Source organism: Equus przewalskii, chromosome 25 (assembly GCF_037783145.1).
Source record: "Equus przewalskii isolate Varuska chromosome 25, EquPr2, whole genome shotgun sequence".
Taxonomy (NCBI): Eukaryota; Metazoa; Chordata; class Mammalia; order Perissodactyla; family Equidae; genus Equus; species Equus przewalskii.
In genome coordinates, this window is record NC_091855.1 from 43516653 (window position 1) to 43535224 (window position 18572).

Here is an 18572-nt window from a genome sequence, read left to right on the forward strand (position 1 = left end):
AGCCAAGGTCTTGTAAACTTTAAGGAAAGGAGTTGTAGGAAATCCCATAATCCAGATCCTAGCATGGGCAGAATCTGGGAATAAGGCCACTGTGGCCCCTTGTCACCAGTGACTCCTGGTCTCCTAAGCTGCAAGGCTTTTTGTGCTTTCTCACACCCAGCTGCAGTGCACCTTGATAAGCCTCTGGCCTTGCTTTTTTGGGTAACCCAGCTTACATGCCATGTTTGTTGATTCAGCAGAAAGTTATTTGGGGTTCATTGTATGCCAGGTGCCATACCAGGCTCTAGGGTTGCTGTGGTGGGCCAGACAGACCCAGTCCCTGCTCTCAGGGAGCTTTTTAACCCGAGAGCCAGCAGGTAAGGTATGGGGGATTCTCTACCTGAGTTTTCAGGACTGACTTTACGACTGGTGGTGGGAAACATGGCATAAGGATTGTCCTCTTCTGAAGGAGTGACTAGTAAGTAGCTTTTGTTAGCTTTAAGTTATTTTGTAGCTACATTGTCTTTTTCAATAGAAGATTGGCTGCTACTGGATTTGTTTTCTTTTCTCTTAGAGGAGTTACACTTCACATTTGAGGGAGATCTCATTTCATATTAGTGTTTGTGTAATTTGGACAAAATGGCTAGTGGAACTTAGTGGGGAAAAAAGGAAGGGAACAGGCATCAGGCAGAGCAGTTGATTGAACTTGGAAAAGTGAAGAACAGATCAGAAAACAGTTATACACATAATGAAAACAAGCTTTGCGTCAAGCATGGAGAGATTTCTAGATATAGTGGACCACAAGGAGCTTGGTAGAATCAGGAGGGGGTAGTTGATGGCTCTGTGAACTGCTGAGGTAGAAGTGAGCTATTGTACAGAGTGTGTGTTCAGTTTTAAATGAATGTATTCTTTGGACCTGACGTAAGAGACCAACCAGTGAATTTTTGCATAATGACAGATGTAACTGAGGTAGCCTGGTCTTATATTTTGGGCTGTCATACTTGGGGCATCCTGGCACAGTGTTTTGAGAGAGAGACTAATTTAACAAATGTGTGTCAAGTGTTGATTGTACCACACTCTCTATTGGCCTTTTGAAGCACCGCAAAGTATGTAGGCTGGAAGGATGTAGGCAAAGACTAGAAGGAATCGAAAGAATCCGTTAAAGGAGATAGAAAACACAGTGATGGTGCTGTGTGATAACTGCCCTCAGAGCGTTCTGTTATAGCAGAACTAAGTGTCAGAGGGAGTCTGTGAAGGCTTCTTGGTGGAGCCCTGGTTCTGACAAGGTGTGTATGGGGGAATGTGGAAGGGAGGAAAGGGGCGTTGCAGAGACACACAGATCGTGGTGTGTTAGGGACTGTGGTGGAAGGCTCACTGTGGCTGCAGTGGAGAGGGTGAAGAGGGAACAGTGGCCTGAGATGAAGCTAGACACAGACCGGTTTGTTGAAATGTTCAGCTTGCATGCTTTCATCAGGCTTTAGCCTGTGAGCACTGGCTAGCCAGCAGGCATAGGATCAGGGGAGTGACAAAATTTCATCTGGAAGATAAATGACAGTCTCAGTCTCATTATGTTCAGCCATAAGATTTTAACACTTACAAGAATAATAGATGTTGTAGCCAAACTTTAAAAATAGATTGTACAGCAGGGTTACTAACTGATGCTTCCTGGGGGTTTTTGAGAGAATCCTTAAACCATTAGAGTTGTCAGAGTGCTCTGGCAACTTAAGATCATTGTACTGCTAAGTGGATGATTTAGACTGTATGTTATTAGTCCTAGCTCCAGTTTGGAAAAACTGCCCAGTAGGCATTTGGGTGCCATCAATCAGCATGAAGGTCCCTGCCACCTTCCAGATGTATGGGGTTGTGGTATTAAGTGGGGAGGGAAGCATCCTGACTTGAAGAATGTTGCAGAGTGGTGTTTTGTATTTTTAACAGAATTAAAGGAAGCATTATTGATTTTAAAGACTGGATTGAGAATATTCTTTTTCAATAAGACCTGAAGTTCACATTTTATATATTCATTCAACAAATCTTTAATGAACATCTACTCTGTGTCAAAGATATTGTCAGGTACTAGGGTTCACATTGGTAAGCAAGAGAGAATTTGTGTTGCCTACATTCTCGTGAGAGATGATCATCAAACTGTTTAGCAAATAAAGTAATTAAAGGTTGTGATGAGAATTATGAAGGTGATATGATAGAGGGAAGGGAGGACTGATGGATGCTGTAAGTGATCTGGTCAGGGAAGGCCTTTCTATGGTGGTAGTATTTAAGCTGAGACCCTGGAGTTGAGAAGAAGCCAGGTATAATGGAGTGAGATGAAAGATTACTTGGAGTAGGGAGAGTATCAGTTATGAAGGCTGAGGAGGGAAAGAGTGGGTCAGTGGAGCTAGAGCTTGGAGGACAAGTGGAGAGGGAGATATGGAGCCAGGAAGGAGTCAGATGGGGCAGCCAGGAAGGGGTCAGACCACACGGGATCTCCTAGGCCACAGAAAGGCATTTGGTTATTCTCAGAGTGCAGGGGAGCCACTGAAGAATTTTGAATAGGGTGGGTTGTATGAGACCCACCCATTTCTCTTTCAAAGAGCTCTTTTTTTTTTAAGACTTTTTCCAGAGCAGTTTTCAGGTTCATAGCAAAATTGAGGGGAAGGTGGAGAAATTTCCCATGTCCTCCCTACCTGCACGCCTACATATCCCCCCCCATCATCAACATCCCCCACTAGAGTGGGACATTTGTTGCAAGTGATGAACCTATGCTGACACATCATGATTACCCAGAGTCCATAGCTTACCTTGGGGTTCCCTTTTGGTGCTGTATGTTCTATGAGTTTAGACAAATATATAATGACATGTACCTGTCATTATGGTATCAGACTATTTTCACTACTCTAAAAATCCCCAAACCCTGGCAACCCCTGATCTTTTTTACCATCTCCATGGTTTTGCTTTTTCCAGAATGTTACATAGTTGGAATTATACAATATGCAATTTTTTCAGAGTGACTTCTTTGACTTAGTAATATGCATTTAAGGTTCTTCCATGTCTTTTCGTGTCTTAACAGCCCATTTCTTTTTAGTGCTGAATAATGTTTCATCATCTGGATGTACTACAGTTTCTACCTACTAAAGGACACCTTAGTTGCTTCTAAGTTTTGGCAATTATGAATAAAGCTGCTGTAAACATCCAGGTGAAGGTTTTTGTTTGGACATAAGTTTTCAACTTTTTCAGGTAAAAACCGAGGAGTGCAATTGGTGGATCATATGGTAAGATTATGTTTAGTTTTGTAGGAAACCATCAAATTGTCTCCAAAGTAGTTGTACCATTTTGCATCCCCACCAGCAATGAATGAGTTCCTGTTGCTCCACGTCCTCGTCAACATTTGGTGTCAGTGTTCCAGATTTTGACCATTCTAATAGATGTATAGTGCTGTCTCGTTGTTTTAATTTGCATTTGCCTGATGACAGATGATGTGGAGCATCTTTTCATATGCTTATCTGCTGTCTGTATGTCTTCTTTGGTGAGGCATCTATTAAGGTCTTTGGTCCATGTTTTAATTGGATTGTTTATTTTCTAATTGTTCAGTTTTAAGAGTTCTTTGTACGTTTTGGATAATAGCCTTTTATCAGATATGTGTTTTGAAAATATTTTCTCCCAACCTATGGCTTGTCTTCTTTCCTGACATTGTCTTTTGCAGAGCAGATGTTTTTAATTTTTTTTCTTTTTGATGAGGAAGATTGGCCCTGAGTTAACACCTATTGCCAATCTTCCTCTTTTTGCTTGAGGAAGAGTGGCCCTGAGCTAACATCTGTGCCCATCTTCCTCCATTTTGTATATGGGTTGCCGCCACAGCATGGCTTGATGAGAAGTGTAGGTCTGCGCCCAGGATCCAAACCCGCGAACCCAGGCCGTCCAGGTGGAGTGCACCGAACGTAACCACTACGCCACCAGGCCGGCCCAGAAGTTTTTAATTTTAGTGAACTCTAGCTTATCAATTATTTCTTTCCTGGATCATGCCTTTGGTGTCATATCTCAAATGTCATTAGAAGATCATCTAGGTTTTCTCCTATGTTATCTTCTAGGAGTTTTATAGTTTTGCATTTTACATTTAGGTCTGTGATCCATTTGCATTTATTTTTGTGAAGAGTGTGAAGTCTGTGTCTAGATGCATTTTTTTTTTCCACCTGTGGATGTCCAGTTGTCCCAGCACCATTTGTTGAAAAGACTGTCTTTGCTCCATTGTATTACCTTTGCTCCTTTGTCAAAGATCAGTTGACTGTATTTATGTGGGTCTATTTCTGGACTCTCTGTTTTCTTCTATGGATATATTTGTCTGGCCTTTTGCCAGTGCCACACTGTCTTGATTACTGTAGCTTTGTAGTAAGTTTTGCAGTCGGATAGTATGACTCTTCTGACTTTGTTCTTTTCCTGCAATATTGTGTTGGCTATTCTGGGTCTTTTGCCTCTCCATATAAACTTTAGAATCATTTTGTTGATATCCACAAAATAACTTGCTGGAATTTTGATTGGAATTCCATTGTATCTGTAGATCAAGTTGGGAAGTATTGACAATTTGACAATATTGCATCTTCCTATCTATGAACATGGGATATCTCTCCATTTATTTAGTTCTTTGATTTTTGATTTGATTTTGATTTAGTTTTGATTTTTTTTAGTTCTTTGAGTTTTGTAGTTTTCCTCATATAGATCTTGTATGTATTTTGTTATATTTATGCCTAATTGTTTCATTTGGGGGATGCTAATGTAAATGGTATTGTGTTTTTAATTTCAAATTCCACTTGTTCATAGCTGGCATATAGCAATGTAGTTGACTTTTGTATATTAATCTTGTATCTTGCAACCTTTCTATAATTGCTTATTAGTTTCAGGATTTTTTTGTTGAGTCTTTTGGATTTTCTACATAGATGATCACGTCATCTGCAATCAAAGATTGTTTTATTTCTTCCTTCCCAAACTTTATACCTTTTATTTCCTTTTTCTTGTCTTATTGTATTATCTAGAACTTCCAGTATGATGTTGAAAAGGAGGGTTGCCTTGTACCTCATCTTAGTGGGAGAAGCTTTGAGTTTTTCACCATTAAGTATGATGTTAGCTGTTGGGTTTTTTGGTGGATATTCCTTATCAAGTTGAGGAAGTTCCCCTCTATTCCTAGTTTACTGAAGTTTTTTTGGTCATAAATGGGTGTTAGAGAGCTGATTCTTTTCTTCCGCCTCCTCCTCCTCCTTATTGGTAATGCTTTCTTGAGATATAATAATTCACATACCATATAATTTACCCATTTGTAGTATACAATTCAGTGCTTTTTAGTATTCTCACAGAGTTATGCAACCATCACTACAATCGATTTTAGAACTTTCTCATCACCCTAAAAAAGAAACTCTGTACCCTTTAGCAATCACCCTACCCCGACTCCCACTCCTTTCTCCTAGCCCTAGGAAATCACTGATCTAGTTTCTGTCTCTTCAGGTTTACTTGTTCTGTGCATTTCATGTAAATGGGATTATTCAATATGTGGTCTTTTGTGTTTGGCTTCTTTCACTTAGCATAATGTTTTCAAGGTTTATCATGTTGTAGCATATATCAGTACTTCATTCCTTTTTATTACTGAATAATATTCCATTGTTTGGGTATACCATATTTTGTTTAGCCATTCATCAGTTGATGAACAGTTTGGTTGTTTTTACTTTTTGGCTGTTATGAACAGTAATATGAACATTTGTGTACAAGTTTTTGTGTAGACATATGTTTTCATTTCTCTTGGATATATACCTAGGAGTAGAATTGCTGGGTGATATGTTAACTCTATGTTTAACCTTTTTAGGAACTGCCAGACTTTTCCACAGTGGCTATATCATTTTATTTTCTACCAGGAATGTATGAGAGTTCCACTTTCTCCATATCCTCCTTAACACCTGACTTTTTGATTATAGCCATCCTAGTGAGTGTGAGGTGATATCATTGTGGTTTTATTTTGCATTTCCCTGATGATTAATGATGGTGAGCATCTTTTCATCTGCTTATTGGCTATTTGTATATCTTCTTTGGAAAAATGTCTATTCACATCCTTAGCCCATTTAAAAATTGTCTTTTTATTACTTAGTTTTGAGAGTTCTTTATATATTCTAGATACAAGTCCTTTAGTAGATATATGATTAGCAAATATTTTCTCCTTGACTTATCTTTTCACTTTCTTGATGGTGTCCTTTGGAGCACAAAAGTTTTTAATTTTGATAAAGTCCGAGAGCTCATTCTGACTGCTGTGTCTGAGCATGGATTCTAGGGGGCAGGTGTGGAAGCAGGAGAGCAGTCATTAGAACATTGCAGTGGTCCAGGTGAGAGGTGTGATGGCTTCATCCCAGGCATGGCCACAGAGTTGGTGAGAAGGAGTCGGGTGTGAGACAGGTGAGGAGATAGAGCTGATGGAACAAGGTGAGGGATGTTGTTAGGGGTGAGGGAGAGGGAGAGAAAAGGGGTGAATGCTAGGATTTCAGCTTAAACAATTTTGATTCAAAATTTGATTATGCTGTCTGTTACCTGCCACAGAATTGTGATAATTTTTAATCCCTGCTAGAGCCTGAGAAGTGAGCCCTACACTCCCTCCTTAGACATTTTGAAGTTGCTTTTGGTAGTATTAGCATTAGTTGTGCCAAGGAGATAGTTCCAGGGACTCTGACCATCCATAATATCAATGAGTACCTCCTAAGCCACCTCAAATAAACATATAATCTGAGTTAGAACAGTGTGGCTGCTCTTCGCATCCTCTGGCCCTCTCCTAGCCAGACTACAGGCTCAAAGCCCCTCTTGTGTGGAGATCATGGCGCTGTTGGTGAAGAGGATCACGTCAAGTGAATGAATTTTTGAAATTTTAATGTCATACTTTGACATCTACTTTGAGGAAAAATCTTTTCAAAGGAGGAAATAACACTAGCTGTCATTTGTGAAGTGTTTTATACTTCTACTAGCTTACCAGGAGATCTCATCAGCCAAAAGCAGAAATTAAAACATTTTGGCCGAGGAAATTTTGGTTTATGCATACAGTGTGTTCTCTGCAGTTTTTCTATATAGTCATTAAAAATGATGTTCTAGGGAATATTAATGACATGCAAATGCTCATTATTTATTAAGTGAAAAACTGTGTGTGCCCACACACATGTATCTATAGCTATCTATAGATACAGCGTATCCCTATATGATAGGATTGTGAGTGGCTTTTATTTATTTCGTTGTACTTTTCTGTGTTTCAGAATTTTTGATAGTGAACATTTATAACAGTTATAAAAAGAAAATTTTATTTTAAAAACATTACATAAGTTATGGAGCATCAGTCTGTTCATGTGCACACACACATCAAAGAAACAAACCGTTTACTGCTCCTGTGCTGCCGTTATGCTTGAGGCTGGAAAGAAGATTGTTGAAATGGGGACGGTTTCCTCATCTGTAAAATGGAGAGAACAGTGGTGCCTACCTCATAGTTTTTTTGTGAGGATTTAATGAGTTAGTGTGCTAAGAACAGTTTCTATTAAGTAATAGTGTTAGCTGTTACCGTTATTGCTATTTGTTGTTGTTATTTCGGCTTTAGTGTCCCTTGCCCTTAAAATGATCTACATGCTTGCCCAAGGCGTCTGCCAGCGGCCATTCTTTCTTGAGCTTGCCTCATAGCCATTTCATTCTCGTTGGATTCTCATGTGTCTTGCCCACCTTTCCGGAGCACTTGCACGAACCAAGGATTGGGGAGCATGGATCTCTCTTAGTCAAGGCACTCTCACCCCTAAAAAGTTGTAAATTTATGAACTGTGCCACTGTAGGCATGGGGCCAGTGTTCACCATCCAGATTTCGGTTGCACTAGGCACTTAAAACTGTGTGACCTTGGGCAAATTTCTGGACTTTCCAGAGCTTCAACTTCTGCTAAAAGAGGGTATATTAGTCAGTGTTCTCACCCATCACAGAGGGATATGATTATTATTATTTGCTTAACTTAGGGAAGTTCTCGTAAGTTACCCTACTGACTTCACTGTGTTGGCTACTGTGACTATCAAATGACATAGGAATCTGAAGATGCTTGGGAAACTGGAGCTGTTGTACTGACTTAGGGGATTATTATTCCAGCGTTGATTTGGGGCCACATTGAAAAGATGGGATTTTGCTGCTCTTCCATTCTTGTCACTCATTCCTTCCTTGCAAATTTTTCTTTTTCATAACTCATTCGTTTATTCAGTAAATACTTAGTGAGCGCCTCCAGTGTGCCTGACCTTTTCCTGGGTGCCGGGGGCTAGAGGAGTAAGTGAGGCAGATGTGGGCTCTGCTCTGGTGGGGCTTACGGACCAGTGGTGGTGGAGGGGGTCAGGCAGAGATGGCCAGTCAAGAGCAAAGAAAGAGGATGTGTGGAGAGAGTAAAGCAGGGGAGGGGATGTGACAGAGTTCTCAGTGGGGGCAAGGAGGCCACTTTGGGGAGGTGGGCAGGTAAGGCCTTGTGAGGAGGGGACATTTTAGCAGAGACCTGCATGTTGAGAAGAAGCGAAGGCTGAGTGACATCTGGAGAATGAGCATTGCGGGCAGAAGGGCCTCTGGGTGAAGAGGAGTTGGGTGTATTTCAGTGGAAGAGGGCTTGCAAGTCGGCTAGTCAGCTCTACAGAAATAGGAAGCCCACAGTTCAAACCGACTGTAAATCCAGCATCCCAAGGAGTTTCTATTCTAGGGACTTGAGAGTCTCCATAGACCTAATGGGCTAGACTATCCCTCCAGGTCTAATCAGGTACAGAGCATCCATCTGCAGGCCACCTGTCGATGGCCTGTCAGAGCTGCAACCGTGATATTGGCAAGGGCCCAGGACTTGGCGGGAGAAAACCCAGAGTCAAGTCTCACCTGTGTGGTCCTGTGGCCCTCAGTACCTTCATCTAAAAGTGGGGGATGGTGTCACCTATCTTTAAATGAGTGAGTGAGCACTTCACAAATTATAATGTGCTGTGTAAGGATTGAGTTGTTTTTTTTTTTTGAGGAAGATTAGCCCTGAGCTAACTACTGCCAATCCTCCTCTTTTTGCTGAGGAAGACTGGCCCTGAGCTAACATCCGTGCCCATCTTCCTCCACTTTATACATGGGACGCCTACCACAGCATGGCTTTTGCCACGCGGTCCCGTGTCCACACCCAGGATCCAAACTGGCGAACCCTGGCTGCCGAGAAGCAGAACGTGTGAACTTAACAGCCGCACCACCAGGCCGGCCCCCAGGATTGAGTATTTTTATCTAGGGAAGCTTTGACTCCAAAGTGCCGACAGGTGTGGGTCTCAGTATGGAACAGATGAGAGGCGCTGTGTGTCTGTGGCTCCGAGTGCTGAGGAGGCTGGGGGCACCTGGCCAGGGTATCTGTTTCTCCACCGTCTCAACACAGTGAGTGTGTTTCTGTGTCTGAGATTGGTTTGGTGTTCTCCTAGTAAAGACTGTCTTTACTAGGTTCTTTTTTCCACATTCCGTCCATTCTGATGGGCTTCAGAGTTCAGGATGTTTCCAGTGAAGGCTTTTCCACACTCGAATCCACAGTACTCTCTCCCTCTTCTCGTTGAGACCCACAGATTCGCGCCTAATCATATGTGGTTTTGTGTCTCTTTACTGTTTCTTTTGCCTCTCTGGCTAGATCATAAGCTGTTTGAGGGTAAGAACTGTTTTTAATATTCTTTCCACACCCTCCATAGTATTTATCACAATATAACTTACAGGGGCCAGTGCATATTGAAGTACATTTTGAATTAAAATGCTCAAAAGTGATCTTAATGATAACTGGTTTACTTTCTCTGTTTGATGAAGCTCCAGCTATAATTTTCACCTGAAAGTTCCTTGTTCCCACAATTAAACATGACTTGTCTTTGACTAGGCATTGAAAGAATTATAATTATTTCATTTTTCTAGCCCCCAGGTTTCTTCGATGCCAAATAAACATTCCTTTTCCTGCCTGAAGGTCATCTGTGGAAACCTTGGCCATGGCGTCCACATCAGAGCCTGTTACCTTCAGAGAGTTCTGCCCTTTGTACTATCTCCTCAATGCCATTCCCACAAAGATCCAGAAGGGTTTCCGCTCTATTGTGGTCTACCTTACGGCCCTTGACACCAATGGGGACTACATTGCTGTGGGCAGCAGCATCGGCATGCTCTATCTGTACTGCCGGCACTTCAACCAGATGAAAAAATACAACTTTGAGGTGAGTCTTTATACCTTCTTTACATCTTAGCATGCATGAGCCGTGGCTCACTTTTAACATGGTTGTGACTTCTAGGGTGGGATAATTTACGTCTGATTTGCTAGAATATGGCCCTAGTACCTCATCCAAACAGTATTTTAAAACCATCTTTAATTGGGTGGAGTATAACTAGAAAAGTTGGTGTTTTTAACTTTTTTCCTGGCTCCAGAAATCTAGCATCGCTTTTTTTTTTTTTTTTTTTTTTGAGGAAGATTAGCCCTGAGCTAACTACTGCCAATCCTCCTCTTTTTGCTGAGGAAGCCTGGCCCTGAGCTAACATCTGTGCCCATCTTCCTCTACTTTATATGTGGGACGCCTACCACAGCATGGCTTTTGCCAAGCAGTGCCATGTCCGAACCTGGGATCCGAACTGGCGAACTCAGGGCCACCGAGAAGCGGAACGTGCGAACTTAACTGCTGTGCCACCAGGCCGGCCCTAGCATCTCTTTAAAAGAGAACACTTTAGTGTTTAAAGCTTGATAGAAAACTTTGGAAGTAACGTATTTTTTTTAAGTTTCTTGTTTCTCAAAGTACCTTGACTAGCTTACTTGAATAATCTCTAGTTATTCTGTTGAAATTGTTATTTAAAAAAAAGATTATATCATTATTGGCTAGCTGCCAGAGCATGTACATCTTAAGTAAAATCACTTTTGGAGAACACTGCCACTGGATTCCTGACCTACCTCTGTCCTGTGTTGGTTCACTTGGGCATGTCTGTGTATTGTAGATGTTTGTGGGCACCAAGTATTGACGGACGATCTTTGAAACCCATTTAGTCACTGTCTGTGGTTTATTGAGTACATGGCTTTTGTGAGAGACTCAAAGGTGACTGAGTTATGGCTCCTACCTAATGGCCTCGTGGGGCTCTGCTCTGTCTGTGGTTAGTGGGCTTTTACGGACTAAGACGAGGCTATTGTGTTTAAGAGAAATATTTATGAATATCTGTATTTTAATGAGTATTCAACTCATTAAAGTTTTAATTTAATAGTTACTTTTTCTTAAGTCTCTGTGCTCAGTTTAAAATAACAAAAATGGTTAGCATGCATATAGCACTTACTATGTACCAGGCGTTATTCTAAACCTTACATATATTATCTCGTTTCATCCTCACAGAAACTCTGAGGGAGATGTTATTATCATCATCCCCATTTTGCCAGGGAGACAGCTGAGGCACAAAGAGATTACATGATTTGTTCAAGGTGAAGCAGTTAGTAAATGGTGGCACCATTGTCTGAACTTGGGCAGATTGGCTCTCGAGTTTATATTAATATTTTTGTATAAAAGTTAGAATTATTGCTATTTCTTTTCTTTCATTAATAGCTCATGGGTTTGACTGATCAAATTCCCCAAACATTTAAGACTATTACACAGTTAATCTTTGAAACTATAATTATGAATTAATATATCTGAAATCTCTCAAATACTTCAAATACCTAACAAGGAAGACATGATTCTAACAGCAAACCTCTAACAGGGTAAACCAAAGAAATCCATGGCCAGACACATCATATTCAACTGCTAAAACTAAAGACAAAGAAAAGTCGCCAGAGAAAAATTACACATTACCTGTAGGGAACAATGATTTGCGTGACGGCAGATTTCTCCTCAGAAGCCATGGAGGCTAGAAGACAGTGGTACCACATTTTTAAAGTACTGAAAGAAAAGACTTGTCAGCTCAGAATTCTTTGCTCAGTGAAAATATCTATCAGGAAAGAAGGTGAAATAAAAATATTCTCAGATGAGGGGCCAGCCCCATGGCCGAATGGTTAAGTTCACGAGCTCCACTTCGGTGGCCCAGGGTTTCACCAGTTCTAATCCTGGGCGTGAACATGGCACCGCTCATCAAGCCATGCTGAGGCAGCATCCCACATGCCACAACTAGAAGGACCCACAGCTGAAAATACACAACTATGTACTGGGGGGTTTGGGGAGAAAAAAGAAAAATAAAATCTAAAAAAAAAAAAAAATTCTCAGATGAAGGAAAACTAAGAGGATTCATTGTCCCCAGACCTGCTTTAAAATAATTGCTTCAGGAAGTTCTTCAGACAAAAAGGAAATGATACCAGAGGGAAACTTGGAACATCAGGAATGAAGGAAGAATAGGTATAAATACCTGGGCAAATACATTAGACTATCATTCTCCTCTTGAATTCTTTAAAATATATTTGACAGCAAAAATTATAACTGAGTTTTCAGGGTGTAATACATAAGACAACTCTAACATAAGAGGGGAGAGTAAGGGACCTCTATCATGGTAATGGTTCTCATTCTGCTTGAAGAGGTAAAATAGGGAGTCTGAATAGATTTTGAAAAGTTAAGAGCAACCACTAAAAATAACTGTAAAACGTGGTATAGGAAAAATCACTGTAGACAAATCAAAATGCAATTTTTAAAAATGTTCAGACAACTCACAGGAAAGCAGGAAGGTGGAAACAGAAGAAGGAAAACCAGAAGGAACAGACAGAAAACCAATAAAATGATAGACCTAAATCAAAACATACCAATAATTATATTAAATGGAAATGATCTACACATGTCAATTAAAAGACAGAAATGATCCAAATGGAGAAAAAAATAATGAACCAACTATGTATTGTCTATAAAAAACTCAATTCAAGTATAATGATATAAGTAAGTAAAAGGTAAGAGGATAGAAAAAGACGCTGTGTAAACGCTAAACAAAAGAAAGTTGGAGTGGCTGTTATTAATTTCAGAGTAGTCTTCTGAGCAAAGGAATAACCAGGGATAAATACAGATATTACATAATGATAAAAGGGTCAGTTCACCAAGAAGACATGGCAGTCCTAAATTTGTATGCACATTAACAACAGAGCTTCACAATACGTGAAGCAAAAACTGACATAAATGAAAGAAGAAACAGAAACCCACAATTATAGACGGACACTTCAACAGCCCTGTGTCAGTAATAGAAGTAGTAGACAGAAAATCAACAAGGATATGAAAGAACGGGTTAAACACTATCAGCCAATGTAATCTAGTCGACGTTGACAGAACACTCTACCCAACAACAGCTGAATACACATTCTTCACGAGTGTACATGGAACACTCACTGAGATAGACCATATTCTGGCTCATAAAACACACTGCAGCAAATTTAAATTAGACCAGGCTTTCCAGCCCCTTGTGTCTTATGTCATTTTGTTTTTTCACTTTTTAATTGAGTATGATTTACATAAAGGGTACAGATCTCAAGTGTACAATTTCATGAATTTATATGTGTGTGTACATCCTTGGAATCACCCAGATCAAGACATGGAGCACTTCCAACAGCGCAGTAGACTCCTTCGTGCCCCCTCCCGGTCAGCACTCCTCCCCACGGTCCCTACTCTTCTGACTTCTAACACCACGCAGTAGTTTTTCTGGCCCCTTGGGTTTTAATTCTGTCTTGGGTAACCTTTGGCATTAAGGTTAGTATGCATTAGTGGAATTTGGACCCTTTACTCAGGTTGTAATTGCAACCCAGTTCTCTTTTATAAAACACGCATTTCATTGATCACCATTTTATTGTCCTTTTTCTTTAAAACTGTGTAACTGTTTTTAAAATCTCAGCCACCAAACTCAAAAAAGCTTAAGTTAAAGAAACGGAGTTTGGAGCTCCCCAGAATGAAACTACAAATTACAGCTGACTGCCAGTTTTATAGTTTTACCTAGAATTGGTTTTCTGTTTATCATATGATGAGCCTGTGGGCTTTGGAGAAATGTGATGTGCTAGGACAGCCTCCACAGGGACAGCCAGAGCTTGGGGGGGTCTAGGACAAATGACTGGCCTCAGCAGCCTAGAAGGGGACTCCGCGAAACCCATGTCTATACTGTTACTGGCTCTCCCTTACGGAGGGACTGTAAAAAAATGGATTTTACTGGGGCCCAAATCCCCGCTTGGCAGCCCTGAGTATCAGTAGCATTTTTGAGCACCCATACGGTATGGAATACAAACATAATTGTAGAGAATCACAAAGGAAGTAGAAAATAAAAATTCTGTTTGGAAAGAACACAGAATTTCACTTTAGAATATTAGGGTTTGAAAACAATTGAAATATCTGTCTGTAAAACACATAGGAAAGATCTGGAGGAATACCCCCAAACTATTCCTGATGGTCACCTAACTCTAGGTGGGACTGAGAATGGGATGGGGTGAGGGAGTGGGTGTGAAGGGGAGGTTGTTTTTACTGCTCCGGTCACTGGAAGAGAAACTTTATTGAGGCCCCAGGGCCATGGGGCTCAGGCAGGAGTCTGCCCTTCGGGCAGAAGAGGAGCCAGAGAAGGGGCCTTGTTCGACCTTCTTCTTGGGGCACAGGTTGTTGGAGGGGCTGCGCTTCTTGCGGCAGTTGGCAGCACGGGTGCAGATGAGCACAGCTCTGGCGGTAGATCATCCTGTGGCACTTGTGTTCCTGGGCAAGCTGGCGGGAGGGAAGGCTCAGTGATGTCGCTCCGTGGGTGAAGCTCCGAGCACAGGGTGGAGCCTTCCTGGGTATTGTAGTCTGAGGGAGCGCCGTCATCCTCCAGCTATCTGCCCGCACAAACCAGACGCTGCTGGTCAGGCAAGATGCCCTCGTTGTCTTGGATTTTAGCTTTAACATTCTCAGTGGTGTCACTGGCCTCGACCTCGAAGGTGATGGTCTTGCCCGTCAGGGTCTTCACAAAGATCTGCATCTCTGCTTCCACTCAGCCACCTTGTTGAGGAGGAAAAGGTTTCTTTTTAAAACTTTAAATACTGTAGAATTATTAGAGTTTTTTGGTAATACGAATGTATTCAGGGGCCAGCCCGATGGTGCAGTGGTTAAGTTCGCACGTTCTGCTTTGGCGGCCCGGGGTTCGCCATTTCCGATCCCGGGTGTGGACATGGCACCGCTTGGCAAGCCGTGCTGTGGTAGGCATCCCACGTATAAAGTGGAGGAAGATGGGCATGGATGTTAGCTCGGGGCCAGTCTTCCTCAGGAAAAAAAAAAAGAGGATTGGCAGCAGATGTTAGCTCAGGGCTAATCTTCCTCAAAAAAAAATAAAATGAAATAAAGAATGTGTTCATATATTACTTATATAAACACAACGACAGAAACAAAGATTTGTTTTGAGCTTTGGCTGTCAGTCATTAGCTTTGTGATCCTAGAGATGAATTGAATATTTATGTCGTCATTGTCATTTTCATCTTTTGGGCTGGCTGGGTCTTAGAATTGTTTGCTACGTCCCCATGTTTTACAGATAAGAAACAGTAAGATTCTCACTGTAGGTAACCTAGCTGGTTGTCTAACCATCGTGCTCATTTCTTTACGATAAAAGGCAGAGCTTCCACAAAAGTCTGGATTTAGAGGACAATACAAACCAGATCCAGGATCTCTTTGGAATTTCACAGTGAAAATTGAGAGATGCATCAACTGGTTTAATTTTGGGAAAAATCTAAGATTTTATGGGAAGGTAAATAAAAATAAAAGTTAGTTTACCCTCTAATAAGCCCATGTAGGGCGTGGCTGAAAGATCATGTTTTCAAATGAAGTTATGTTCCTAAAGAAGAAAGCAGACCTTTTACGTGGTAAATATAGCCTGGCATGGGTTTTCAAGAATAATGCTTCATTTCTATACAAGTTTGTGGGAGAAGGCAGATGGAGACACAAGGAATTCTTCCTAGCTAGTGCCAAAAGCACTAAGAAAATGTTGTGAGGAGCTAATAACAAGAACAAAAATGTTACAAACTTGTTAAATATATGGATATGACGTACGTAAGAATAGACCAGAAACATAACTTGATCTGAGTTCCTAATTTTGTTTTGAAATTAAATGTAAGAGCTCTCTCTTAGCATTCAGCAAGTTGTTGAAATTTCATGGATTTAGGGGCCAGCCCGGCGGCATAGTGGTTGAGTTCTCATGTTCCACTTCTGTGACCCAGGGTTTGCGGGTTCGGATCCCTAGTGTAGACCTGGCACTGCTTGTAGGGCCATGCTGTGGCAGCATCCCACGTAAAATAGAGGAAGATTGGCACAGATATTAGCTCAGTGACAATCTTTCTCAAGGCAAAAAGAGAAAGACTGGTGACAGATGTTAGTTCAGGGACAGTCTTCCTCACAAAAACAAAAAAACGGAAAGAAATGTCATGGATTTGTCTTTGCACTGACTGCGGCAATGCTAGTTCTCATTTCTGCAACTTTCCCACACTTTCTCTCCCAGTGAGCTCATTCAATGAGTGTTTCTCAAGGCCCGTTCTAGGTCCTGAAGATGCAGCAGAGAACACAGCAGGCAAAGTCCCTGCCCTCAGGGAGCTTAGAGTCTACTGGGGAGAGCCAGGAAAACGGATAAGAGACATGCACGCATAAACCAGTGGGGAGAAGTTTCCTAGGGGAAAGTAACCCAGAGACGGGGATGAGGAGCGCCAGTAGGGATGGTTGCGCTTTTAAATAGCAAGTTCAGGGAAGGTCTGACTGAGCAGGTGACAGTTGAACAGGGACCTAAAGAGGGTGGACAGCACGCCATGCTGATATAGCTGAGGTGGAGTACACCAGGCGGAAGGGAGGAGAGACCTGAGCACAGGGACATGTCTGGGATCTTTTCCAGTTAGGAAACTCCTGCTTCAGAATGTTGTGAATGTTTCATTGACTTCTACCTGGTATATTTTTAAAAGTGATGCAGAACTGAGAGTTTTTCTCTTACTGTATCAGCCAAAGGCGCGTTTGCCTAATGCCTTTTCTTGTCTTTCCCTATGGAAGTAACTCTTTGATCTATTGATTAGGATCCTGTTATCTAGATTCTGGTATGTCAGTAGCATTACAATATAGGGTTTCACTGATGTCCTACTCAGCATGGTCGCTTCAGTTCATTAGTTGCTGGGAATCTAGCTTTCAAATATTGGTTACACAGACTCACAGTGAAAAAATATCTTACCAGATGTTCATTCTCCCTAAATTGACCTACGTTCAATTTAATTCTGACAGGTTTTTTTTTTTTTTAATGGCAATTGACAGGCCAATTTTAAAATGTATATGAAATTGTAATGGGTCAATAATAGTCAAAATACTAGTGGAAAAAGAAGAACAAGATGGGAGAAGCTGCTCTACTGGGTAACAGGATATCATAAAGCTTCTGTAATTAAGGCAGTGTGGTATTAGCCCAAGAATAGATAAATAAATCATTGAAACGGAAGAGAGAAATCAGAAACCTCACAAGTTTATGAACACTTGAGTTATTGCAAAGGTGGCACTACAAAGCTTTTCCAATAAGTGGTGTGAGACAGTTGGGTATGCATATGGAGACAAAATGAGACTTGATCCCTCCCTCACTTCAGGTTATTTTGTCTCAACGCCTTCTAGGTATTTTACCATGTCTCTTGACTGCCGAGACTTCTGCTGGCGGTCTAACTGTTTCCTTTATAGGTAATCTGCTTAGTCTCTCTCTCTTTACGATTTTCTCTAGTGACAGAGTCCCAGGCCCTAGGGACTTCCTTCAAGTCCAGCGAACGGCCCCTACTTCAGTTTGCTGTATGGAGTTACAGAAATTATACTAGAAAAGCAGATGCCTTTGTGCAACTTTTAGATCTTTAAAAAGTTGTATAAATATTCAAACTTTAAACGGTAGTTCTTTGTTAGTAAAAGAAGGAAAATAGTGGAACAATTCTTAAGAATTGAATGAATTCATATCTTATTGAGTCTTCTCCAATATTTCTAAATAGTTCAGATCTATTGGTTATTTGATATGCTAGCAGTTTCGACTGAAGGTTCAGCTTTGGCATATCAACAAAAGCTCATAAGGAACGCCTTGTCAGACTGCACAGTTCCCACAAACCTGCTCACAAAGAGCGCTTTTCCCCTGGTGTGGTTTGTCTGTGTCTGAGGGAGAGCTGCCTGCCACGGAGCCTCAGAAGGCTGGCTGGGTGCTGTCCTAATGGTGAAGTGTTTGTCCAGAAAGCTGTTGCTAGCATCTTTCAAATAAAACTTTTTGTCTTTAAATTTTTTGATTGCTGGGTTTCTATTTGAGGAAGTCACATTGCTTCAACAAGGCAACAAGAAGTGCCCCCAGGAAGTTGGAAATCAGGGAAGTATAAGAGTTAAACACACAGTAGATGAGGTCTGAGATGGACAGAATCTCCTTAAAGAGACAGAAGAGTGGCTCCCAGGCCAGAATAAGATTGAACTGTCCCCATATCAAAAGAAAAGAGAATGTGACGGAAGGATGAGCATGTACAGTCTGCTGTGTAACTTGTGAAAATGAAAAGTCAGGCCGAATTACTTGTGCAGCTGCGGGGGAATCCCTTTGAGAACTACGATCCCCTTGGTCTGGCTGGCTCTGGTGCTCACAGTGGTTTGCTCATAAATTGCTCCATGCTTGCCAGACGGCTTTT

At 41.3% G+C, this 18572-nt stretch overlaps 1 protein-coding gene and 1 pseudogene across 16 annotated transcripts in view; one reads left to right on the plus strand and one right to left on the minus strand.

Annotated features, from left to right (window-relative positions):
* TECPR2 (tectonin beta-propeller repeat containing 2) overlaps positions 1-18572 on the plus strand; it is a 100662-nt gene that overhangs the window by 1109 nt on the left and 80981 nt on the right. For 12 of the 16 annotated variants that reach the window (XR_011532830.1, XR_011532831.1, XR_011532825.1 and 9 more), the window contains exon 2: positions 9902-10191. Coding sequence is in view for 7 of the 16 variants with exons in the window: in XM_070593321.1 (XP_070449422.1) it covers positions 9973-10191 (219 nt within the window). In the remaining 9 variants the exon portion in view is untranslated. The remainder of the gene's footprint in view (positions 1-9901; positions 10192-18572) is intronic. The other 4 variants (XR_011532827.1, XM_070593328.1, XM_070593323.1 and 1 more) reach the window with 1 other exon arrangement.
* On the minus strand, positions 14424-14935 carry LOC139079307 (ubiquitin-ribosomal protein eL40 fusion protein-like; annotated as a pseudogene).